Source organism: Salminus brasiliensis, chromosome 14 (assembly GCF_030463535.1).
Source record: "Salminus brasiliensis chromosome 14, fSalBra1.hap2, whole genome shotgun sequence".
Classification (NCBI taxonomy): Eukaryota; Metazoa; Chordata; class Actinopteri; order Characiformes; family Bryconidae; genus Salminus; species Salminus brasiliensis.
The window spans coordinates 11412196-11437870 of NC_132891.1; the positions used below are offsets into that span (position 1 = coordinate 11412196).

The window sequence follows — 25675 nt, forward strand, 5'->3', positions numbered from 1 at the left end:
GTCCAAGACAATAAACTTTTTTTAAGTAACCTGCCAGTCCAGATTTGTTTCAGATATCAATGTGCATGCTTGTTTAAACTTTGGACTACTGGCTTTTTTAAAGAGTAAATCCATTCTCAGTCTTCTGGCCTCTAAGCTGAATGTAAATGTAAGTCAGAGGTGTGATAAACATGAGGTGGCTTTGCACTGTTAGTTGACCAGTGGGGGAGTCAACATTTCACCATGAAAACAGAGAGAAAATTACTATTTTTAACCTCTTGGGGGCGCACAAGCCAGATTTTGGAGCAGCAAAAGTGTAATTTACCAGCATTACATGTTTTTGTTGGACAAATCACTTGTGAAGTGTTACTCACTCTCTCATCATAGAATAACTAGTGAAACCATACCACCTGCAGAAAAATCAACACTAAGGCACGATATTCCAGAAAGTAGGGAAGTAACAATACAATTCCAGGATAAATTTGACTATTTTTAAAGTTGTCCTGTTTTCCAGCTGCAGAGCTGCTATAGTGCCAAACCCAGTGAGTTAAGTGAAAGCGCCAGGTACCCCAATATAAACAACAACAACATGAGGAACACCTGTTTTGTCAAGCTATGCATATTTACAGGTACTCACCATCCAAATTGTATTATTTACTCACAAAACCACTGAAGTGTTCTGTTTTTACAATACACACAAAATTAGCCCAAAATCATATGGTGCTGAAAACGGAAGCACTATCAAATAAACATGAAGGCACATTTTCAGCTCAACAGAATTTTGTCAAGTGTTACACTCTTACCAGCAACACAGCAAATCTTGGACTTGCATGTCCACACATCATTCTGAAGACTGTCAATCTACCGAATCAACTGTAATCCTGTTCAACAACAACAGAAATGAATCAAAATCATCTTAGCCATGTCTGTTATGCTGTCCTGTGTTGCAGCACATCGTATTGAGGCGTTTACATCATTTTACAGAACCAGTGGACGTGATCCTGAAGCAATATGCCACATTGAGCCGCGCAGCTCATACTGTGCCGGTCTGGGTCTTCAGACAAGTGAACAAATCAAACCTCGGATCAAAGGAGCCATATCCAAGTGCCCTAGCGCTGCATGGAAATCCGGCCGTTGCCCTGCCTGAGTATTGACAAATCAACTTCAGCGTGCCCGCCAACATCCGCATGGGATTTCCCCCCAGGTTGCCTGACACTTCATAGGAAAGTACTTCCATTTACGACACATTATTTACTGCTCTCTCTCCCTGCGATTGCTTCACACAGGCTCTGGCAGCGGCCGCTCCAAATTGCCCTCATGGGTGAATTCTGAGCACACTCTAGCTCAAAAGACGAATTCACACTATGCCAAAAACGCTAACCAGATTACTTCTATTCTGTCACCGGTCTCCCCAAGGCTTCCCCTGTTCTGAAAAGAAAAAACCGAAATCCAGGATTGCAGGAAACAACATGATTGATGTAAATAATATGGTGAGGGGCAAGCGAACACAGTAGGCAGTGTCACATTCTCACGGGGAACGGTAATCTTCCATGTAAAACTACACTAATAAAAGACCATCAGAGATGCAATGGTTCCTTTTGGTCTATGCAAATGCTCACAGCTAACTGAGCCAACAGCCAGCAAGACAACACATTATGAGTCACAATCATTAGAAAATGACTGACGCTCCATTCTGTGTGTTCAGCGAACAAGATTCGACAACGGGGAGCAACGCTAGACTGTCATTTCAGCTCGGAAAAAACAAAAATCATTTTGCTATCTGTGTTTATTCTGCTTTCTGAAGCTTAGCGGCATGGATATGAGAGGAGGGGGTGAAGAAGAAAAAAAATACCTCAAATACATTGAGTCTCTTTAGGAGAGGAAAAATAAGCACAGCTGTGAGGAAGTGTTTGTGACACTGGTTTTGTTCAATTGCTCAAACACAGCTCCTCTCTGTGAGACCCTTGAGATCTCTTCATGCCCTCCAGCCAGTTGGGAATGATTACTAATAGATGCCTCCTACGCCGTTCGGCTGCCTCTCTCCAGTTCGGTGTCACAAAGAAGTGAGAAACAGTTTTTCACCATTTTTTTACAGCCTAACACAAAAAGGAAAGCAGCTTTGACTTGAAACAATAAGTCTGATACCGGTACACACGCAAGCTTGTTATAAGGCACATAAGGAAGATGTGTAGTAATTAAATAAGGCTCTCAAACATGCTGAAAAAAGCATGTGTCATTTACAAAACACACCAACATCTGTGCACACAATTTTGGCAATAGTAGTGAGCATCATTCCAGTGCATGTGCATTTTGTGAAATCAATTTCGTCCCGGAGGTTGGTGTGGTTAATGTACAAATGAACAGGTTCTTTGTTACTGTACCTTTAAGGTTGTTATATGTGGTCTCTGTAAAGAGCCTCTGTTTGGGTACCTGCATTGTACATCAGGATGTAATCTTAACAACACTGGTGTGAGTGGGTGGGATAAACTGCTGCCATCTGAACAGGTGAATCTATCTAAATATGCTGGTTTTCATGACAAAGTTAACAGGCTGTAAATTTCCATTTACATCAAGCAATTGATTAGGAGGTCCATACTAATACTGGGTAGGCTCAGCTTTTTTCTCCCCGGTCATTAGGGATTAGGGCCAATCCTGGCATTTTTAATAGAGCGGGTATCAGTTAGAAAAAAGCCTGATCCAGTTCTGATCTTTGGTTTTGTAATGGCAGAGAGCCCTCCGACATCCTCTAGACCATTAACAGACATGATTCTCAGCAGCGGCAGTGAGAAACTACTTTACAGTGGAACAGGAACTACACAATATCTGTGGTTCTTGTGCTTTGACGGTGTTAAAAGCACCCTTCCTTAAAATGTTGGTTAATTTTCTGCTGTTTTTGTCCACACCACCAAAGCCACCCAGTTTGGTTGTCCTTGTGCAACAAGAAAATTGTACTCCATTAAATCCATAGCGGAGAGATTTACCTCCGCCCCGTTTTTACTCTTAAATTATGCCTGGTTAGAAACTGAACTATTGTGGAAACGCTCCGTTTTACCAGCGGGAGACCTGTGCTCCTTTCTTTTGGTCTAAACCAGCACTGAACAGCCCATTCAAAACCGAGAGGAGGAGACCAAGACACACACACACACACACACACACACACACACACACACACACCAGCAAATCAGAAAGCAAATCACAGCTCATTCAGTCTGGATTGTTTTAACTGCAGTTTTAAAGAACTGGGAGCTAAAGGGTCAGGTAGGTCAGTCAGACTATATCACCGAAAGCTGCTGGCCTACATCATCTGTATGATTTTATTCATTGCTCCGTTGCCACATGACTGGCAGGTTGCTCTGTAAGTGTATATGGAGTATATGGACCGAGCAGTGTTTTAAATCAAGCAAATTCACGTAACATAAGTAGCCAACAGGTATGAGACATTTAACAAGTAAACAACACTTAGAAAGAAGCTCAAATCTTAATGTCTGGGAGAGAGACATGCAGACTATTCTTTATTGCCACACAACAACGTTGGTGGTATTTGGATTTGGTACAGCTGTGTATATAGATGTAGCAAATAAATACTAAGGAACAAAGAGTGAAGACAACGAGGAAACAGCCAGAAATCCCACAAATGGAAGTTCTCCCCCAAGACTCGCTATTTAAAGCACTAAACTAAAGGCAAGATTCTTAAAACCTGTGTGAAGAAATACCACCTGAAGTACAACACAAAAACAAAAACTGGTTCATGCCTTTGTACAGCTTGTATATTAAACCACAAAGAACACCACAGGCGTCTTCAAACAATCAGTGTTCAACAAGCAGAGCAGTATGCCAATGTATTTAAAGGGCCCGCATCATGGAAAACTGAATGTTCCTCGCTTGAGTTTGATGTAGCACGTAAACACTGTTCATGTTTACAAACATGTTGTTCACTCCTCAGGCCATACAGCCCATATTCGGAACGCAAGCTGCCAAAACGGCCCGTTTGAATGCCCTGTTAATTATAAAGAGAGTTTCAGGGACAAAGAGAAGTTAGAAAATGATCAAGCAACGTCAACTGCAAACATTATTAGCACATAAAACCGCAGATACCTCAGGAAATAAGGTGGAGTATGAGCTTTTTAAAAGCCAATGAACACACACTGTCAGTGCACTGTTAGGAACAAGCCAATAACACACTAGAAGTCACTGTGCAACGGCTGTCAAGAAAACTCGGGCCTCGGTTAAGATGTTGAGAAGCTTGGCCACAAAAAATACTCTCCATCCTCCTCCAATCACAAGCTGCTGAAAGCTCCATTTGGTCGTGGTGCAACACAGTGGCAGGTGGCCATACAATTCAGCCTGTGTCTACTACTCACTGAATGGACTGGAACACAATGACATGATTATGATCTTATTCAACAGCGAGGCTAAACGTCCAATTAAACAAGCACACTTACTGGAACATGGAGGAAAGATAAATAGTAAGAAGTCAGACTGCTGAACTGCAGAGATCCTGGAAACGTTAACATGACTTGAAGTGATAAAACCTCCTATAGCATACTCCTCTTTTTATACCAGCTGACACTGAGCTCGCAATTGCAGACTCAACATTACACAGCTTTGCACAGAGGTCTCAAATGCTGACACATCCAAAACACAAGCACACTGTCGCTGTCACGCGAAGACCTTGTATCTCCATTTTTACAGTTTTCCGCTTTCTGACAGTGTGAATCTGACAGTTGTTTGTTACACTGTGTAATAATTTCACAATGAATGGATGAACAGAAATACTCCAGAATGACCATGAAATTACCATGAAATATTTTTACTTCCACAGAAAGTTAACAAGGTTTTCCTTCTCCTGTAAAGCTACCATACGCAAGCTCCGTTCAGCAGTGACCAAATTGTGACCTGCACCTTCAAGCACTCTGATGGCAAATCTGAGTTGTTTCTCTGTACTGTCTGACTACTTCTTCTTGGGCAGTGGTGGCTCAGCGGTTAGAGCACCGGGCTATCGATAACAAGGTTGTGGGTTCGATTCCCGGGCTCGGCAAGCTGCCACTGTTGGGCCCTTGAGCAAGGCTCTGGGCATACGTGCACCTTTACATTACCTTATTCTGCATAACTTTAAACTACTCCTCACTTCCACTCCTCAACTGCCTGACAGCAGCTAAAGCGGAGAACCTTCAACAGATCAATAATTTCACCTGATACCTGACAAGGCATTATTGTTCTCTGGAAGTGCACAACCTGTAGGCCAGTCTGGACTACGGCACTAAAACATCTCCATTCTCCTCAGCGTTCTGCATTTATAGCCATCCATAAATAAATACCACATTTCTCCATAGTGCTAATCCACACGGCTATATTACACACTTATAAATGCGTAGGTGTAGAACATTGACACCAACAGACACAGACACAGGTAGTAACCCTAATAGAAAACACAGTGCCTTCACACCTCTCAAAAGACAGGACAGTATGACTCAAGCCAGGATTTGAGACATTACGAGGACGCCAGAAGAGCTCAGACTGACTGTGTTTCTGTTGGGTTTCTAAAGTAGTAAACCAGTCATTTCACTCCTCAACTATCTGACAGTGGCATGAGAAGCGATGGGCCACTTGGGGCCTGGAGCTTCAGACCCAGAGGGCCTGTTTTTTTTGGGTTTTTTTATCCTATCTAAGCAGCAGGATCTGAAGTGAACCTTCAGTGTTTCAACACAGCTGGAAGACTGAAAAGACAAAAAACAGAGATTTCACATCTGTGAAATGACAATCGTCTAAGCAGAACCATTAACAGGGTGGTTGGTGTGTTTGAGAAAGAGGCAGCAGTGGGCCAATAAACGTCTTAGAGAGGGAGGGATCTCTCTCTCTCTCTCTCTCTCTCACACACACACACACACACACAGAGAGCACAGCAACTGTTCATAAGAAACAGACAGTAGTGGACCAGTAAAGGGGTGTGATAGCTAGTGTGAGAGATGAGGAACAGACAGTGAGAGTAAGAGAGAGGGAGAGAGAGAGGCAGCAATCACACCAAGCACAGTCACTGGAACAACAACAACAACAACATTACAAGCAGAAGTCAGGCAGCTAGCTGAAGCCCCTTCAGCAAGTTCAACAACAAGCCCAAGTCTCCAGGAGACAATGCCGTGACACGCTAATGCTCATAGCTAACTTATCTCCTAAAACTTGACGGCTGCTTTTCCCCCCGTACAGTCAAGGACGGCCACACTGCAGGCAGGCACCCCGAAGAGCATCCCTGCCTTGAGGCAAAGCGTGATGGCAAAACACAGCCGTTAGCTAGCCGCTCTCCTCCACGCTAAGCTAGCTAATGAGCTAGCTCAGAGCTGCTGCTGCTGCTGCTGCTGCTGCTGATTAACACACTGGCTAATTGCAAACAAGGACTTGCCAACGAGATTGTTCAAAACGGAACGAATGAATAAAGGCGACCTCTCCGTGTGTATGAGGCTGAAATGGGAACTTGAATTTGGGAACTTACCTTATCTCTTGCTCTACAACATCAGAGATTTGTTTGAGATGGGGCTGCAAGCAAGCAAAACACAAAGCGGCAGGTTAATGTTAGCTAGCTAGCGGACACCGGCCAACTGCCGCCGCTGCTGCTGCTGCTGCTGCGAGGGAGCGAGTGGAGGACAGGAGGGAGCACTGTGGGGTTCACAACCGCAAGTGACCGAGTCGGTTCACTCGTTTGTCAGAGGCGTAAACGTTAGGAGTTGGGGGTGATGTGGACCAGAAGAGCGCTGGCTCTGAGAGCTCGCCTTCCCTTCAGTAAGAAAGAAAAAAGCCCCGCATGAAAAAACGCTCCTTCCTGCGAGAGGGATGGGGCGGAGAGTTCCGCCCACTTCCAGTGTCGGGCCTCGCCATTGGCTACTGGGCTCGGCTACCAAAGATAGCAGCCAATCAGAGGGAGCGTTTTGTGATTTAAAAACGTGTGCGTGCCATTCTGAGTATATTTGTGTGTGTTTATGTGTTTATGTGTGTATGTGTGCGCGAGAGAAAGTGTGTGTGCTGGCTGTGTACGTGAGTGTGTTTTGTTTTGCTAATACAGATGGATGCTTTGTTGATGACGTAGTGCTGATCGCTTTTTTTTACTCTGAATTTTTAATCAGATTTCTCTTCTGTTTTTAATTGATCTAATCTAATTTTGTGGTAAATTGAAAAAAAAAATGCATATGAAAATAAGATATATAAAACAATTACATATGTGTTGACATAATTAGAATCTAGCTTGTTTTTTATATATTGAATCATTTGTTTTATGAAATATAGACCAATAGAAATGCTCTAAAATGAACTGGAATAAAATCTGTGTGTCTTGACTCCCATTGAAAGCTAAGGTCCTGTAAAGTTGATGTTTTTGGAAATGTAAGGTTTTTGTGTGACTGCGTAAAAATAGGCATATGTATGCCTAGCCTATCAAAATGAAGACATCTAAAAATCCCTAAATGGACCCCTTGACCCAGTTGTGTCACTTTCCCATCTCTGCAAAGCGTCTTAGCCTGTGGACTCAGGCACTGCCTGTACGATGAGTGTGACCCCATGAATACAATAATATTCTTACACCACCGGCCAGGCCACAAATTGACTCCATTATCTTTAATAAACGCTTTCAGTCTCTAGCACTCTATTGTGGCTGTGAGTGTGTACAGTGTATGGCCCCCTGCAGGGGGAAGGATTGGTTTATAGTGTAGCCTTCTGCAGGGTGTGTGTCTCTTTTTTCCTCTCAGAGAAACAGCTCCAGTCCCAGTGGATTCATTCACATGTGAATCATCTGCCTGAGACATTATCACTGAGCCTTGAACACTGCACTTAACCCCCTGTGTGCCTCATAACAATACCACCCAAGTGCTAGTGTACTGCTGATTGCTTTTTCTGACCTTCTTTAGTAACTGATTATCATTAAACATGCAGTGAGTATATGTCAGAATTATGCTTTGGTCTTATCATGACATATCATGGAAATGTTGCTCAGTTTGTTTTTTTGGGAAGAGAGAGATTTAGTCGTAGTATTTAATGTTTTAAATGTTGTGCTCATTCCATATGTGCTCACATATATATATATGGGGCAGTGGTAGCTCAGCGGTTAGAATGCCAGGCTATAGATAACAGGGTTGTGGGTTCGATTCCCAGGCTTGGCAAGCTGCCACTGTTGAGCCCTTGAGCAAGGCCCTTCACCCTCTCTGCTCCCTGGGTGCATTTTGCATTTAGCTGTTTGGTGATCAAATTTGCTTCTTTACTTTTAATTCAACAAAATTAACAGTGGAGGCCAATAGTGACCCAAATCTTTTTGGTAAATATACGCTTGCACACTTCTCTCAACATACATTCACATCCAGGTCTTCTTAAAAACGTATAAAGACGTCACAGGATAGCTGTCTGCAGGTGCAGCAGTAAAAAAAAAAGGCTGAACATATAATGTGAACACAACTCTGGTTAAATAAAGAGGAGCAGCAAGGTGCTTCCTGTTTGGTGCTGGAGAGAGCTCATCTATTGGTTATTTATAATGTCTATGTCACAATTTGCATGAGCCAAGATCAGAAATTACACTGTACTGTTGATGTAGCTGTTTACAAGCTAACGCTGTTCTGTACGGCACTGGTTACAGGTTTCTGATCATTACTGTTGTCCTGCTAAACTACTCTGTTTACAGGCCGTACACCAGTCTAGTCATACTCCTAAACCCTTTCTTAATTTTCTCCTTTCTCTTTTCTCACCCCTGTGTGCTGAGCTGCCCCTGGCTGTCTGCTCACTGCTGAAGTGAGTCCTTTCAAGGTTGGGTGCGAGATCAGCCTTGTCCCACTGTAAAAAAAAAAACTAACTTGGCCGAGCTCCTCCTAAACCCATTGGTTTGTCCTTCCTTTCTGACCCCCACTCTCTCCCTTATTGGCATGTGTTGAGATGCCCTGTTTCAACTGTTCTGTCCCGGTGCTGCCAGACCTGGCTCTCCACTACCCTGCTGCCTGCCTCCATGGTGTCTTGCTCCGGATCCTCACATTGGTTTATTCTTGCCATGCAAATGACTGTTTACCTGCATGGACTTTCATTTTCATCATTTATAGCTTGATGTCACATTTACCACAGCTCTTCATTTTATTGTGTTTTACTGTGAATTTTTATTTTGTTGGCCAGGTGTTGACCAGTGGAGGATGTTGTCCCATTTTGAGTCTTGGTTCCTTTCAAGGTTTCTTACTCTTAGTTGGAGGGAGTTTTTCTATGCCGCTGTCACTCTTGGCTTCCTCAAAAGAGGCTCGGACCCTGATCTCTGGAAAGCTGCTTTGTAACAACTTACATTGTGAAATAAATGCGCTATATAAATATTAAACACGGATGATTTTTGTTTTTTGTCAAGATGAGAAAAAGACTGATCCACATTATTTTATTCTGACATTGGAAATTTGTCTGCAATAGTGAAATCCCTTAAAAAATCATTTGATGTAAGGCCGGCATTAGCAAAGACCTGAAGGTGGTCTAAGCAGATTGAGGGAAGCCTGTTGGCATGTATTTAATATTAATTTCCAAAAAGGTTTTGAGTGACTATTGACTTCTAGTACCATTAGCAATGTTAGCCTCATAACTCCAGCTCAAAATGAAAGAAGCTAAATTTAGACCCTGGGCATGTCTTAGGTGATCGACTAGGTCTGGAATAAGTGGAACACTGTGTCATTTTGATTTTTCATCCAACCATTCCTTTAACAGCACAGTAACAACAACAGTCTGATTAAAGAAAGAGATGTAGCCCTGTTAAACAGACTGGATGTGCCTTGTGTGGTACATAAAACCCACACAAATGTCATAAGTGCACCTCAGGGAAAAAAATAGAAGTACAAGAACAACCCCTTTAAGTGAAATCTGGCATTATATCCCTGAAATGACCTTTTACCATTTTTTGTGCTATTTTGCATCATCGCAACTGACAGTAAAGCATAGGTTGATGATGAAACACAGCTAGAAGGAGAAGCGTAAGCTGCTAAGCGTAGCACAATGCCCAGAGACAGTGTAAGTGGCTGTTATTACTGAGGAAGGTTACAGATGATGGAGGGATGCATAATTATGCCAGGGACAATGAGGAAAATGAACATACACATTCAGGAATGTGAAGCGGTTGAAGGTGGCGTAGGCATTGTGCCTGGTTTTCATATGCAGATCAGATTTGAAGTGAAACCTGGTAAAGACCAATGTCAATCTCATTCTTTTCATCCCTGGTTTACACAGGCGTATGCAGTCCTGCCCCACAAAGAAGCGATCCTGAGTGATAAATGGCTGTGCTGAGGCATCCCATCGCTGGAGCAGGGCTACAGACTGCAGCCAAACTGCTGCTGCGCTATGGTGAAATGATCACAGCTGGCTGTTTTCTCTTCTCATTATGATAAAGGTATCGGGAGGCTCGCTCTGAGATATTGTGCCGGAAACGGATGGCTTGTTATTTCATTGCGACATGACAGGCCGGATGAACAATGGAAATGGAAGAAAAGGGGGAGATATTCTGGAGTCGGGAAGGAGCTGGGGCAGGCTCTTCAGTGATTGGAGCAGGAGGGAGGCAGAGGAGAGTCAGAGTGGATTCAGCAGAGCTTCTGTAATCACACAGACAATAATGCCTACAAGTGCAGTTAAGAGACGGGCTCAACAGCTCCATATAAGAGAGAGAGAGAAAAGACAAACCAACCCCCCTCTCCCTTTGTGACTTAGAATATGCATGCTTAATGGATCCTCCGCAAACATAATACCTCCATCATTCCTGCCAACACCAAACAGATGGCTCGAATCTAATTTCCATTGCTGGGCTACCTTGTCCTGGCAGCTCCTCTGAACCGCAAGATATCCGTAATCCTTTACACGCTGTGTGCCAAAGTGTAATTTACATTAAAGGCATTATTCTGGCAAATTTCATTGTCCTGAGGCGAAGGCACTCGATGAAGGGAGCTCGGCTGGTGGACAGCGCCCATTCAGAGGAGTGGAGTGTAATGTAATACAGCATCTAGATTAGGCTAGATAGTAAGGCCGAGTGTAATTTGATTGTTGTGTTACTAGCACGACCTGCTCCCAGAGGGAAGAGTGATAGCACAAACAATCTATTCAAAGCAGAACACGAAGAGGAAGAGGCGGGTGAATGTCTACTGACATGTGTACACATGGACGCACACATCTACACACACACACACACACACACACAGTTGTGTGTACACTGCACTGTATTTAGGCGGTACATCTGCCTACACATGTTATCCATTTTATTAGAAACACTTACCACTGAAAGCACTGAAAGCAATACTGAATTACTGACTGTAGCCCATCTGGAACGGGGCAGTCAGCAATAGAAAATAAAAATAGACCACCATAGGACCCCCATTAATCATTCATTTGGAAGGTGGGCCTATGTACATAAGCAATGTGGAAAGGTCAGAGGTTAGATCTACATGACGTGGACAAAAGTATTGGACTGTCTGGAGCAGATTAACAATAGACCTATTGGCACCATCCCTTATACCAGGTGTGGGTCTGAGCTTTGAGCTCTGAGCTGTGGAGCAGTGGAACTGTGTTCTCTGGAATGATAGATGGTGCTGCATCCAATACTTTTTTTGGATGAGTTGGGGAGGTGGGGTGGGAATCATCCAACATCTTGATCTTGCGAATGCTCTTGTTGCTGAATGTAATGAAATACTTACAGCAATGATCCAAAAACTAATAGAAAGTCTTCTTCCCTGGACAGTAGAAACAGTTACACCAACAAAGGCAAGATTTTTTTTTCCAGGAAAAGAACAAAACAAAGAATAAACCGTTGTCCCAATATTTTTGTCCATACAGTGTATCAATACATTTACAACCCATTATGACTTCAGGAGTTATGCCCACTAAGCACAGTTATAAATACTAAACTAATACTGAGTAGGGCATCTCTTAGCTCTCCAAAACCCTTCTGCATGGATTTTACTAGATTGCAGATTTCAGGAGCACTTTCATGCTGTGATTTTCCTGTGCCACCACATCTCTATGGAATTCTATTGGATTCAGATCTTGTGACTGGGAAGGCCATTGGAGAACTCCTTGCCATGATCATGACATTGCCATGCCGGGGTTAGCATTAGAAGATGAGTAAATTGGACCATGAAGGGAGGAAGCATTCAGTCAATGGTTGATTGCAATTAACAGGCCCAAGGTGTGCCAAGAAAGCATCCCCCACATGTCACCAGCATGCCACCTCCACCAGGCTGGGTGTTGACTCCAAATCTGTCTGCCTCAGCAGAAATCAGGATTCCTCAGACCAGGCTATGTTTCTCCAGTCTCCAGCTGTCCAATTAGTAGGTCTACAGATCTTCATCATACAGTACTCAGCGAGTTATGCGCATTCATATTTATGTTAGTGTTTACATAAAAAAACACCCTTTACCTCCAACTGGCATACTTCCAACAGTTCTCATTCATAAGTCCAAGCTTTGTCTGACTTATTGTTAACTGTCCTAGCATCTCTCAGAGGAACACAATAGAGATAAGCCTGCAAGGGTGGCAAGTAACGAAGTATTAGTGAGTACTTTGTTACTGTACTTAGGTCGATTTCTAAAGTATCTGTACTTTCTAGTGACTACATTTTCAAACAGACCTGTTACTTCAATTTTAATGTGATGCTAAATGTATTTTTTTTTACATTTTATTTAAATGTTTTTTAATTGTGTAGTTTCTAATCAGACAGCTAGATGCACATGCTGCTGTTAGTAAATCTGAACCTGTTAAAGCATCAGTTTGTGAGAAAAAAAGAAACTACTGAACTATTTAATGTGATGAACCACACTGACAGATAACCTCTAACTGACACACTTGCACAGATTTCTGCAGTTTAACCATCAGCCCTTATTTACACTCAGCATCATCATTGTAACTCAAGAAAAGTTTAAAACCAAGAAATGTAGAAGCTCCTTTTATAGAAATACGTTTATACTTCAAGCACATTTAGGAGTACAAAATGTCATACTTTTACCTAAGTAAAAATGTAAATAACAATTTAATAATTTAATTTCCTTAGTAATAAAAAAAGTATTATTTTAACTGGAATATTTGCATTTTATTTATTTATTTATTTTTAAGGGACTTACTTACTACTTCTGCCACCTCTGTAAGCCTGTACATGGCTTTATTGTGTGCTCATATTGAAAATTATTTATTTGTTTGTTTGTTTGTAGAGACCATTTATATTTTACAGCCCAACTATTCTGTCACTGTAGCAGAGCACTCTTCTGACACTCTTCCTCAGTGACAGTGACAAGTGTTTTTAGATGAAGTAAGGATGTGTGGATTCAGCACAGTGTTCATTCACCCCAGTCAATGATTCCCCCTGTAAGAGAAGCAGCGCCGTGCTTCAGAGCTCTGCATTATTGTAAAGCGCCAGCAGAGGGCAGTACAGGCCTATGGCGCTACAGCACCGGCCCATGGTCTTCCTTTCACAATCACTGAGACTGAGCAGTTAGAAAAGCTGTATGTGGATTATTGCTTACTGATACTCATCGGAGGCTGAGGTAGACTCACTTGATGAAGTATTGTTCAATGTCAGGACTGTTGATCAGATGCCTGGAGACACGTGTGAACTCTCTGAAGAAGGTACGAGGACACAAACCAGCCACTAGATGGCACCCGTGACCCTGAACACAGGGAGTGAGCATGCGGTGTGTGGGGAGGAGATTAATGGGCGGACCTGGTTCCTGCAGAAACATGAATTAGCACAGCTGTGGGCGGCTTCACTTTACACTGATTTGGATTTGATTGGGTTCAACTGACTGACGAGCGAAAGTAAGAAGAAAAAGCCTGTGGAGGTCCAAATGAAAAGGCGAGGAGTGAAGAGTAGGGTGTGTGACGGTGTGAGGAAGAATACAGGCATTCATGTTCAATAATACTCGAGCAGAAAAAATTGGGGGTTCTTTGACTCTTAAACAACAGTGGAAACCTTTCTGGTGCTCTGCTCACATCTTTTAAATGTTATATAAATATACATTTACTATACGTTTCCAAAACGTTCTTAAACCGCTCCTCTACTTGGAGTGTTCCCTCAACGTGAATCTGCCACCTTAACTTTATTAGCAGCTACCAATGGAGTCTTTCCCAAACCTGAATATGTGAAACAACCACTTAACGTTCCCAGAACGTTTTCTTAAGTTACGTGAACGTTCACTTGAGGTCACCATCATTTGATACAACCATTTAACGTTTCCAAAATGATGTATTGGTATGGTCACCCTGACTGCATTTGAAACAACCACTTTACGTTCCCAGAACGTTTTCTTTAATTACATGAACGTTCACAGCAGGTCAATTTTATTTGGTACAACCATTTAACATTTCCAGAACGTTGTTTTGGAATTGGATATTTCCTGAAGGTAAATCTGTTCAGTTTTGTTACTTGAAACAACCACTTAACGTTCCCAGAACGTTTTCTTAAGTTACCTGAACGTTCACTTGAGGTCACCATCATTTGCTACAGCGATTACGTTAACGTTTCTGGAACGGTGTCTTGGAATGGTCACCCTGACTGTATTTGAAACAACCACTTAACGTTCCCAGAACGTTTTCTTAAATTACATGAACGTTCACAGCAGGTCAACTTTATTTGGTACAACCATTTAACATTTCCAAAACGTTGTTTTGGAATTGAATATTTCCTGAAGGTAAATCTGTTCAGTTTTGTTACTTGAAACAACCACTTAACGTTCAGGTCACCTTAACTTTACTTGAAACAACCAAACAATCTGAAGAATTCTATAACCAGGCAGGGACACATGTAAACAACCAATCATCATTGTTCTATATTGAAACATTAGCTTGACCCTTGAAGAACCCCTCTTTTTTTTTTTTTTAATAAGTGTACCGTAACAAAGCACAAACACTTAAGAATTTTCCACCGCTGGAAACAGGGAACACGTTGAGATACACATTACTGAGAAAACTATGAACAGTTCTACAGAGCCCAAGGTGGGCGTAAGCTGGAGTTCAACATGGGAGGACATTTCCTGACAGTTTAACACAGAAGCCGGGCTATGGCACACTATCAGCTGGCACCTGTGGACTGCCTGGGCAAACGTTTTCGCCCGTTCTTCATGCTCTTCAGCCTCAGGCGATAGGGCGTATCTTCTTACCATAGTTGGACCTCCAGCTCAAGTTACTGCCCAACAGGCCTTTCAGTACACAGTGTCTATTGTTTGAGTTTGGGTGCCAGTTTCATTATTAACACCTTTCTTATTAGTGTCAACTGGAAAGTGCTGATGAATGGATATTAAAACTATGCAGGTTTCCATAAATGGAAAATGGGGAAAAAATAAATAAAAATAATACACAGACTCTACCGTAACACACTTCCACGTGGGTATAGTTTATTTGTTGGTATGCCACGCCTTACAGCAACACTACAGCTTCTCAAAGGCAACACAACGCACATACTTTGCGCTACACACTGCAGCACACTGAACAACGCAGTTCTTTACTATAACACTCAACAGAGGACCAGATATTCACTACAACTCACAAGAAGCAAAACAAAGATCTCTCACAGAAATACAAAGACATAATTAAAGGACCAGTGCTATTTGGGTGCCAGAGCTGAGGAGAATGGGAGTACTTGTTGGCACAGAAGCAGAGTGCCGTAGCTTGCAGACTTGGACCTTGAATTTCAATGCCTTTCCAAATTCCCCCCGTTCTGGAGAGAGTAACTTCGCGTGGCTCTATGTGTGGGAGTGTGACGGTTGTAAAGACACATGGGCCCAGGAAAGGCCTGCTCTTCAGATGGGCCTCCTGAATTTCTGGCCGGCGAAGCGAGCCTTGTCTCCAAGCTCCTCCTCAATCCTGCAGAGTCAATTCATAGCATGTCATAATCAGCTTTTCTGGGTTTAACAATAATTAAAAACAATGAAATTAAGGCTGGTACAATAACATAGTTCCTTTCCATATTTAAACACTGGCACTGTAATTACTGTTTACATTTCTAATTACATTTAATTACATGAATGTCTTTGTGTGTAGCTTATTGTATTTTGCACCGTACAAGTTAAAATTTTTATCAAATAACAAATGAATAGTGTGGCAAACAACTCCAAACAAACTGAGTGTTTATTTATTTGTATAGCAGCAGAGGATGACCTCACCTTAGCAGCTGATTGTACTTAGCCAGACGCTCTGATCGGCAGGGGGCGCCAGTCTTGATCTAAAACACAGTCACAGACGAGTAAGGCTGCTTGCAGACTTCTCATTCATTTTAAATAATAAAAAAGCACTTGGGACTTGGACATCATATAGGCTCTCACCTGGCCAGTGCAGAGGCCAACCACCAGGTCAGCAATGAAGGTGTCTTCGGTCTCTCCGGAGCGGTGGCTAACCATCACACCCCAACCGTTGGACTGGGCCAGCTTACAGCTAAATAACAGGAAGCGGGGAAGATGAGAAAACGAGCACAATAATGTACAAGGGTTACACACGAACAATATTTATAGCCGTGAAAGTGTTTGTGGACACTTACGCCTGCAGGGACTCTGTGACGGAGCCGATCTGGTTGACCTTGAGCAGCAGGCAGTTGCAGGCCTTATCGGAAACTGCCTTTGCAATGCGCTTGGGGTTGGTCACAGTCAGGTCATCACCCACCACCTGGATGCTCGTGCTAGCGGTGAAATTGGACCAGGCCTCCCAGTCGTCCTGGTCAAAGGGATCCTCAATGGAGACAACTGAGGAGATCAAGGAGTGAAAAGAAATATTAATATAAAAATCATATGGTTTACAAAAAGATATTACATCTTATTCAGGCAGGGTGTGCATGCTCACAGACGTGCAGTGATGAGCTAGAGCGCATTAGCATGGCTCAGTTAACAGGCTTTAGGCTGTAACCCATTAACGCCTTAGTCTCCTGAAACCCTTACCAGTGTCTTTACTGTTCAATTACAGATTAGTCCTGGATTAATTAGATCCTAGATTAATTGCTCAGAAAGCACAAACATTTGGCACTATGCTAAAGCATAAGTTAAATAAATGGAAAATACACATCAATGAGCTACACTGGTTGCATTGCTTCACATTATACAGTTTGCCAGTCATTTATCAGTGGACTTCATGTAATATCTCTCTTAGAGCTCAAGTCTGGAAAACCATGAATAGTAGAAGAGGGAAAAAATAGTTATCTTAGGAGAAACTGACCAGGATAATCCTTCACAAAGCTCTTGTAGAGGTCAGCCAGCTGGTCAGGAGAGATGTAGCGGCTGGGGTCGTCAGGTGACTTGAAGTCCAGGTCGTACTTGCCGCTCTTGTAGAACTCAGAGGCAGCCACATCCATTCCAATTACAATCTTATCAGTGTAGCCAGCCTTGCCGATGGCATTTTTCAGCAGCTCAAGAGCTGCAGCAGAAATACGGAGACATTTGTCTTTCAGAAGAAATATTCGTTTTTGCTTTTAAACAACCTTGTTATTAGTACATTAAGTATCAAGTTGCTAAACTGCAAGGGGATTTCCTTTTCAAAAGAAGCCATGCGATTCATACGCCAGCCATCAAATCGTATTGCCGCTGCTTGTATAAAAACACAATGACAATAAACATTTTTATGGCCTTCAGGCTGAAGATAATAATAAAAGCTGAATAGGGTACAGTTCAGCTGACAGTAATGTCCAATAGCTGAGATGCATTTAGGACTCTCAGCACATCTACCACAGAGCAGGTCTCTGTGCAGGTGCCTGACTGGCCTGCAGCCACTTCAGCTGCACTGCTGGGGCCAGGCCTGAATTTAGAAACCATCTGCAGCTCCAGGGAAGGAATTCCCAACCACAGTGCTAAAGCACTAAGATTAGGGCCTGGGGGAAGGGGGGTTAAACTTACACCCATGCAAAAAGCTACTTGACAAAATACGTACTTGAAATCAAATACTTTAATTATATAATGTGATGTGTATTTGACTATAATAGGTAAGATCTGCCTTTTTTAAAGCAAAAATTGTGCATATAATTATGGTTTAGTGTTTTAGGATGCATATGGTCACAAAACTATTTTTTAAAAATAATTATTGTAGTTTTTTTTCCCCCCCATCACGTTTCATTAGAGTAAATGTCAACATAGTATCCAGTGATAACTAGAATGTGATACTACTGTTTCTGTTACCATAATGTAGCTTCTCTAACATTTGGGTTACTTCTAATTTAAAATTTACAGTTAACAACGTGCTATACAGCATGACTAATGGTAATATGACTTTCTACCTCAGGCGGAAAAACTTAACTGAATGCTAATTACAATGTTATCCTGGTTTTCTTTTCTACCCTCACCTTCTTTGTTCTCCAGGATGTTGGGAGCGAAGCCACCCTCGTCTCCAACGTTGGTGGCGTCCTTTCCATACTTCTCCTTGATGACATTCTTCAGGTTGTGGTAGACCTCAGCACCAATGCGCATGGCCTCTTTGAAGCTGCTGGCCCCGACGGGCAGGATCATGAACTCCTGCATGGCTAGCTTGTTGCCGGCGTGGGAACCACCGTTGATAACATTGAAGGCCTTGGGAGGACAAACAACTCTATTAATGGTCTGCCAGGGCTTGTATTAGACAACAATGACAGAAGAACAAGCCATCCCAAAGAAAGGAATGGAAATATTTCTTTGGCAGAAGTACAAGGACGGAAATATCACATCAAGAGCTTACAGGAACTGGGAGGATGACCTCAGGGTTTCCAGCAAGGTCAGCGATGTGGCGGTAGAGTGGGACACCTTTCTCGGCAGCTCCGGCCTTGCACACAGCCAGAGACACACCCAGGATGGCATTTGCACCGAATTTTGCTAAAGATTTACAAAAGCATTATAATTATTAAGTGCAAAAACACCACCGTCAAATACAGTAAGACCTGCAATTGCATTGTTTCGACTTCGGTCATTTTCAACTTTGACAATTTTTGGTAATAAAAATAGAAAAAAATAAAATTAAACTAAAATAAATTTATGCAACTTTATGACTGTCAAAACAAATCCTGTGTTCTGCCATGTGTGCGTCTGTGTTTTGAGCAGTGTCCCATTTGCGTTGAATTTGTGACTTCAATATCTGTACCATTGGCTATGAAGTTCCTACTGCTAGTGCTAATGCTACTGCTACCAAGTACCAAGACAAGGTAGCCATGATAAAATGGCTTTGATCCTTTTCTTCCAGTGGCCCATCAAGCACATCGACATCATGTACACTTGTTGTTTGTTTTCTTTACATTGAAATCAATTTGTATAAATGTATACATTCATTAAAAACACAGTAAAAATGTTCAATACACTATCAAACGACTTTGCCTTAAGTCGTGAGTCTTGGAACGAATTAAGGACGTAAGGCAAGGTGGTACTGTATTAGGCAAATGTTACGTTTACAGCTGGTGGGTTTCAAAAAGTATAGATACAGATACTGTATGTTAAAGCTGCTTACATTTGTTTTCTGTGCCGTCCATATCAAGCATCAGTTTGTCAATCTTCTCCTGCTCCAAGACAGACACGCTCTATTTGATACCAAGAGAGAGGTTGCATGAATTAACCATGAGTCAGCAAATCTCAGATACAGTATGAAACATAGTCAAGCACACAGCAATCAGCTCGAGGCTTGTGCAATGTTAAAACTGTGCAAATGTTCAAACTGAGGTTAGAAGGAGAACAGGAGCACTGAAATGTGATTTCATTCTACTCATCAAAATGTCTCAGGAAATAGCTCAGTAGTTTTTTCCTTCCACAACACATTGTATTTGCATAAGCAAGACATCTGGGCAAAGGTGACCCAAATCACCATTATATAACTGTTCTATTATTACTTTAAACATTACAAATATTTATCCACAGTAGCACACGCTGTAATGTTAGTCAAAAAATAAATATTCCTACCTGGCTAACCAGGGCAGGTGCAATTGTTTTATTGATATGCTCAACAGCTTTTGAGACACCTGCAGGGAACAAGCAGACCATCACTGACCCAAGTACAGGGGAAACATGCAGAGCTGGCACAACAAGACAATCACAGAACAGGCCCTTCTGCTAGGGAATCTTTCATATGCATATGAGGGGCGAGAATTTCTCCGGACGTCTGTGATCATCTGTAGATGCCTACTGTGGTTAGTTGTGAAAGCAAACCCCACGCCTCATGCTCTGGTATTATCACGAGGGTGAGATGACCCTCGCTTCAGTTACTGCACACATTCATTTACCTGATTACACAAAGCTGGGGCCAAGAACTCATTTACATATTTTACAGCTCTTTTCACCCCTGACAGAAGAGGAGAAGAAGAGATGCAGAGTCAGGGGAGATAGGAAAGGAGGAAAAAAGAGATGAACAGACCGACAGAGTGCTATGCCAATGGAGACCTGGTAGAATATAAGGCATTAATTAAATACTGTTATATGAAGATTTAATATGAAGTCTTAATACCAGTGGAAGATTTGAAAAATAATTTATTATAAAGTCTAAAGTCTATTTTGGAGCATTTCTATTGGTCCATTCATCATGAATTTTTTAAAACAATATGAAGAACAACTGCCAGATTCACATTATGTCAAAAAGTGGAAAATGTCAGTAATAGAGATACAAGAATGACAGTGTGACAGTGACATGTAAATTAATGGATACTGTGAAAATAGAAAAATGCTAATTCAAGGCAACAAACTACAGCATTTACACAGTCTGTACAGCTTAAAAGACACATTTAATCAGTTTTACAGCACATGGCTATTTCAATTAATTATTTTTAATTAAATATGTATTAAATACAAAAATATATTTAATTTAATTAAATATATACAAACAATTTTATACTAATGCAACCCCTGCTATAAATGTGACATGCTATAGTTACATTAGTATAACATACCAATTCTACAAACTCATTTCTATTTTATAATTAGCTTTTAAGACAATCTCTCTGATCCTACCTTTGCCCAGGTAGCGGGTCTTGTCATTGTCACGGAGCTCGAGGGCCTCATAGATGCCAGTGGAAGCACCACTGGGCACTGCAGCTCTGAAGAGACCTTAAAGAAAATAAAACAGAAGATATATCAAATAAATTTGAGCACATTAGCTGCAGCCCTACAGGCAAAGCCAGCCCACAGACCAGCCTGTAGTCAAGATGACTCATTTTCCCAGACTTCCCTTCTCTCACAGGAGTGACATTCAGTGACGTCACAGCATGTCTCCCATATAAGGGACACAGACAAACCCCACCCCTTCTTCATTTACTGCAGAGAAGAGATTACATAACAGCACAGGCGCTGTAGACATTTTCAGAAAAGAATGCTTGTTCTATCTCCGTGTGCGTTTATCTAGCTTCACTGCTTTTATTAACAGATGATCAAATCTTTGTTTGAGAGAAAAAGCCCTAGGAAATCACTAATCCAAGAGCATGCTCCTTTATGCTTACATCAAACATAACAAGGACAACTGCAGAGGGCTTTTCCCCAGTGCAAACTGATGTAATGGCGGTCAGACCTGAGGACGCCCCACCTGCCAACACACTTCGACTCAACCATGTGTGGCAAATCTGCATGTGCAAAAATGTTATTCAGCATGCTCATCTAAGTGCAAATCGGAGAAGAGCCGATGTCAGAATCTGTAGATCAAAACGGATTTAGAGCTTAACCAAATACACATCTGTGATTTTGGCCATGGGTCTGGGCTTAAAAAAAAAAAGAAAAAAGAAAAAAAAAAAAAGCCAAAGAAAAAAAGCAAAGCCATTGTTTGACTCTTCTTAAACACACACTGTCAATCTAAACGTCAATGGCAGTTAGCTGTGCATAAATCCAGTGCTGGATGAAGACTGCCATCACTAATCTCAGTAAAAGGAACAAAATGCTTATGACAATATGACTTTTTATCATATACAATATATTTTGAAATCTAAATAAGTCTAAATAAGAGGTAAAATGATTGAAGTCTTGTGTTTGCTTATTATACGTTCATACTCCTCGTGAAGACCATGAATCACACTACAGCACGTTTGCATTAATAAGCTGAGAATGCAGAATCTTTAAAATGCACACTATGGTGTGCAGTCAAGATACAACAGGGATAGGCATACATGTGTATGTATAAGCATCCATGTGCCTCCAATTAAATACTAGAGTTTTCCAGATTAAACAAGTGATACAGAATACACTACAGGCCATTGTATTAAGAGAATCACCTCCATTACTACAGCAAAATCATAATTATGTAATTAGCTGGCGGAGGTGACTATTTGCTTAATCAAATCCAATCCAGTTAAAATGGAAAACCTGGCAAAGAGTGAGGTTACACTCCACACCATCTCAGCCTGCTATGCTATTTTTTGCTCAGCCACCCATTAAACTGCAGGGTCTCCCTCATTTCAGCACATTGTGGAAGGCTATTTGCTAGCTTGGGAGCCTTTACCTCTCCAAACAGTTATTCACTGAACTTCATTAAGAGTCTGGTCATTTGTTAAGGGGATAAACTGCTGCATTGTTCCAAACTACCAAGCGTGAAAAAGCTGGAAAAGCTTAGGACAACAACTGTTCAGCGGTTTAGAGTCAGAGTTGTCCCTTATGGCTGTTATTATAGGCTGCAGTAGGGCTGCTCGCTTGAAATGTGTGCTCATACAGCTTTAAAGATATATCCAAAGGGTCTGTACTAAATATATTTGCTTGGTTTTGTAAAATCACTATAAAATACATGTAGGGTACAGTAAGATGTAAGATTATTACAAGATGTGGTCAGTATACTCCATTTTCCACTGAGAGGCAACACAAGCTGCATACCATTACAAAGGCTATTTTTAACCCTGCACCACCTGATCTGTCTCCTCCAGGCTACTGGACACCACACCGATGAGGCAGAGAGCAGTTGATGGCTTACTCATTTGAAACAGCCACTGTACTTAGTGTGTAGTGCCCAGTCCCAATACAGCATCAATCATAAACACACTGCACTGATGTTGATGCTGTTGGATCCATTTTATGTCTATATAAATGAATGAACTGGATAGAAATTGCATAAATATAATGCATGGTAAAAGACAAGATTTTGTAGTGCCACATTCAACTTTATTTGGAAGCTACCTTTCTTTGTGTACAGATCAACCTCAACCGTGGGGTTTCCACGTGAGTCAAAAATCTCACGAGCGTGGATCTTCAGGATGGACATGTTGCAGGATCTGCATAGAAGAATAGAAAATAGCAAGATTAATAAATGCTCTTCAGATCTTAACTGATATATCAACGTAATAAAAAAAAACTGAAAACAATTAGTGACTCAATCAGGGAAGGTAGACCAATAGGCACCAAATAAAAAATATCACTGTCATTGATCAGCTCATATGCTTTGCCTTCTAGGTTGCTGTTACAGAAAACACCAGTAGGGTATGAGGAAATGAGCAAAAAGCACCGTGACTCAATTCAGCCTAAATGTGTGATTCACTCGAGTAAAGAAACCACACATGTGCTAAGCAGGGACTGAGTCAATGAAGGTAGTCTTTTTCCTGAGTTACATCAGCACACACGTTTCTCCTTTTCCGGTCATCTAAGCCGCCATGAGCAGCTCCATTAGAGTCATGAATCTCTATTAGGTTTTAGAGTAGGTAGAAGCCTTAGGCCTTATAAAGATGACACATTATGAATGCTCATCATGTTAGGATGCATCATACTCAGTACTAAACATGGATGTTTCTAAAATTACAAATAGGGATTTAGTGCACTTGTAATTATCTTTAAAATGATTAATATAGAGCTGCTGATTTAGGACCAGATTCTCTCTTATTGACCATAACTTTACTGACAGAAACAGATCCTAGATCAGCTTTATGAGTACAGGCCCTGGAGCTCTGGCCTACAGCTCAAATGGGGTACACTTAAGAACTGTTTAAAAAATAAAAGGATAAATCTTACAAAAGATCCCATCAGAGTCAAATACCTAAGATTAATGTTGAATAGAGCAAACAAGAGGACATTTCCCTCCCTAAAAAGCCTCTAAATACTAGGTTAGTACATCCACAACATACACATGTCTTTTAGCTGGGCCAATCGAAAATCCTGTGGCCTTAAATGTCAGTGGAAATTTGCCCCCGGCCACATTACAGCAGGGTAAACCCAGAGACAGACAGCAGCAAATGCTCCTGCGCCCCTGCAGAGCTCAACGTTGAACCAGGGCAGACTGGATTTGGGTAATGTGGATAAAGTTAAATGCTTTACAAGATCAGCTCCACACGAGCAAATTAGCTAAACTACGTTTCATATCTAAAGGTGAAGCACCTTTAAATGTTTGGTTTCGGGCTGTCACTTTAGACTTTAGACTCTTTCACAATGGAAAAGGGAACACGCGAAGGTTACCAAATCAGTACTGCGTTAGTATCGCTCACACGCCCTCCTGTTGCAGGCCTACTGTTAAGCAACGGTGCAAAGTCCAGGTCCAGAAAGTGCGATCCGCTCCAGGATTTAGCTCCGACCGCCTGGACAGATCCGCTGCAGGTCACACATCTTGGCAGCGGGAACAAAATCCCGGGGCGGATTTCAGTTTCTGGACCTGGATTTGACACCCCTACGCTTAATGACGCCCGCTTTGAGCCTAATAACTCTTCAGCATTTCTTTCAGCACGTATTCTGCGCGGAAATTGCGCAAACGAGTCAAATAAACCAGGAAAGAAAACCCTAACGCGCAAATTATTAAATTATAAAATCATAAATCGTCGCTGACACGCAAAAAAATTTGCATTTTCAAAACGGCAACTTTACAGGAGAAGCAAAATATTTTTTTTTGACATCCTAACTTTCAATGGAAGTCAATATAAAGGAATAGGTACTTCGAGTAACGTTGGCGCATTTCTACTGGGCCGTTCATCATGAAGGTTTGATTTTGATATTATGCCAAAAAGTGAAAAACTAACGAAAAGAAACGGAGAGACAAGGTCAACGTGACAGCAACGATACAGTTAATAGGAAAACCCCGAATAAGACGCGTAAAAGCACACAAGCACACAAGCACACTCGCTGGCTGCGTTAGAAGGACGCAGTGTGACATAATGGCCATAAATGGACAACCCTGAGTAAGGAGTGCTCCCTAAAATACCCCGGAGTTTGTTGCAGACTAAAATTCAGAATGAGTGACAGTCAGATACTCTGACAGGAAACGGATAAGAGCACCAGAAGTCTTTAGCTCGTCTCTCACACAGCTGGATAACAGCGTTAAACACCCTGACAAAAACGAACAAGCGACGTTTTCCCTTGAAATATATTATATATTAAGTCCATCAAGAGTCCAGACAGTACTTCTCTCACCTTGCGAGGCTGTGTGGCGAGGCTGTGTGTAAGCGAAGCTGCGTCCTCTCTCTCCGCCGCTGCAGCGAGCACAGAGACCTGCTGGCCGCTCCGCTGCCTCCTGATAGGCGGACACAATCAGGAAGGAGCACGTGTGACCCTGCCGTGCGATGTGATTGGTCAAAACGGCCTCACGCGGTACGCTGCGGCACGTGCATGGGGAAGAGCACGTCTACTGCAATCACGACTTTGCCTTATTATAATCATGCAAGCACGGCGTTTACTAGGGAAAACGCACCGTTTTTGGATTATTTAGCCGGGATGAAGGGTTAGATTAAGAAGGGCGCGACTGTGCATGATTTAATTTGTCTTGGGAGGCCAGACAGACGGAGTTTTCCAGGGATGTAGGCACTGCAGAGCGGCGTACGTGCTGCGCGGCAGCTACAAACAGCGCTGCGTCACCGTGACCACTC

General features: G+C 42.0%; 2 protein-coding genes across 3 annotated transcripts in view; both read right to left on the reverse strand.

Annotated features, from left to right (window-relative positions):
- Positions 1 to 6744, reverse strand: part of rerea (arginine-glutamic acid dipeptide (RE) repeats a) — a 182612-nt gene extending 175868 nt beyond the window's left edge. The window contains exon 1 of the mRNA XM_072696159.1: positions 6467 to 6744. The gene's annotated coding sequence lies outside the window, so the exon portion shown is untranslated. The remainder of the gene's footprint in view (positions 1 to 6466) is intronic.
- eno1a (enolase 1a, (alpha)) overlaps positions 1 to 25333 on the reverse strand; it is a 331916-nt gene extending 306583 nt beyond the window's left edge. The window contains exons 1-12 of one of the 2 annotated variants that reach the window (XM_072656383.1): positions 25224 to 25333; positions 23013 to 23107; positions 20874 to 20969; positions 19833 to 19891; positions 19387 to 19456; positions 18628 to 18761; positions 18260 to 18482; positions 17143 to 17340; positions 16475 to 16676; positions 16263 to 16371; positions 16104 to 16162; positions 15311 to 15804 (exon numbers count right to left, since the gene is read on the reverse strand). In XM_072656383.1, the coding sequence (XP_072512484.1) occupies positions 15741 to 15804; positions 16104 to 16162; positions 16263 to 16371; positions 16475 to 16676; positions 17143 to 17340; positions 18260 to 18482; positions 18628 to 18761; positions 19387 to 19456; positions 19833 to 19891; positions 20874 to 20969; positions 23013 to 23097 (1299 nt within the window). In that variant the 5' untranslated portion in view covers positions 23098 to 23107; positions 25224 to 25333 and the 3' untranslated portion in view covers positions 15311 to 15740. Of the gene's footprint in view, positions 1 to 15310; positions 15805 to 16102; positions 16163 to 16262; positions 16372 to 16474; positions 16677 to 17142; positions 17341 to 18259; positions 18483 to 18627; positions 18762 to 19386; positions 19457 to 19832; positions 19892 to 20873; positions 20970 to 23012; positions 23108 to 25223 lie in introns of those variants that run through there. The other variant, XM_072656384.1, reaches the window with a different exon arrangement.
- Between the last annotated feature and the right edge of the window lie 342 nt (positions 25334 to 25675).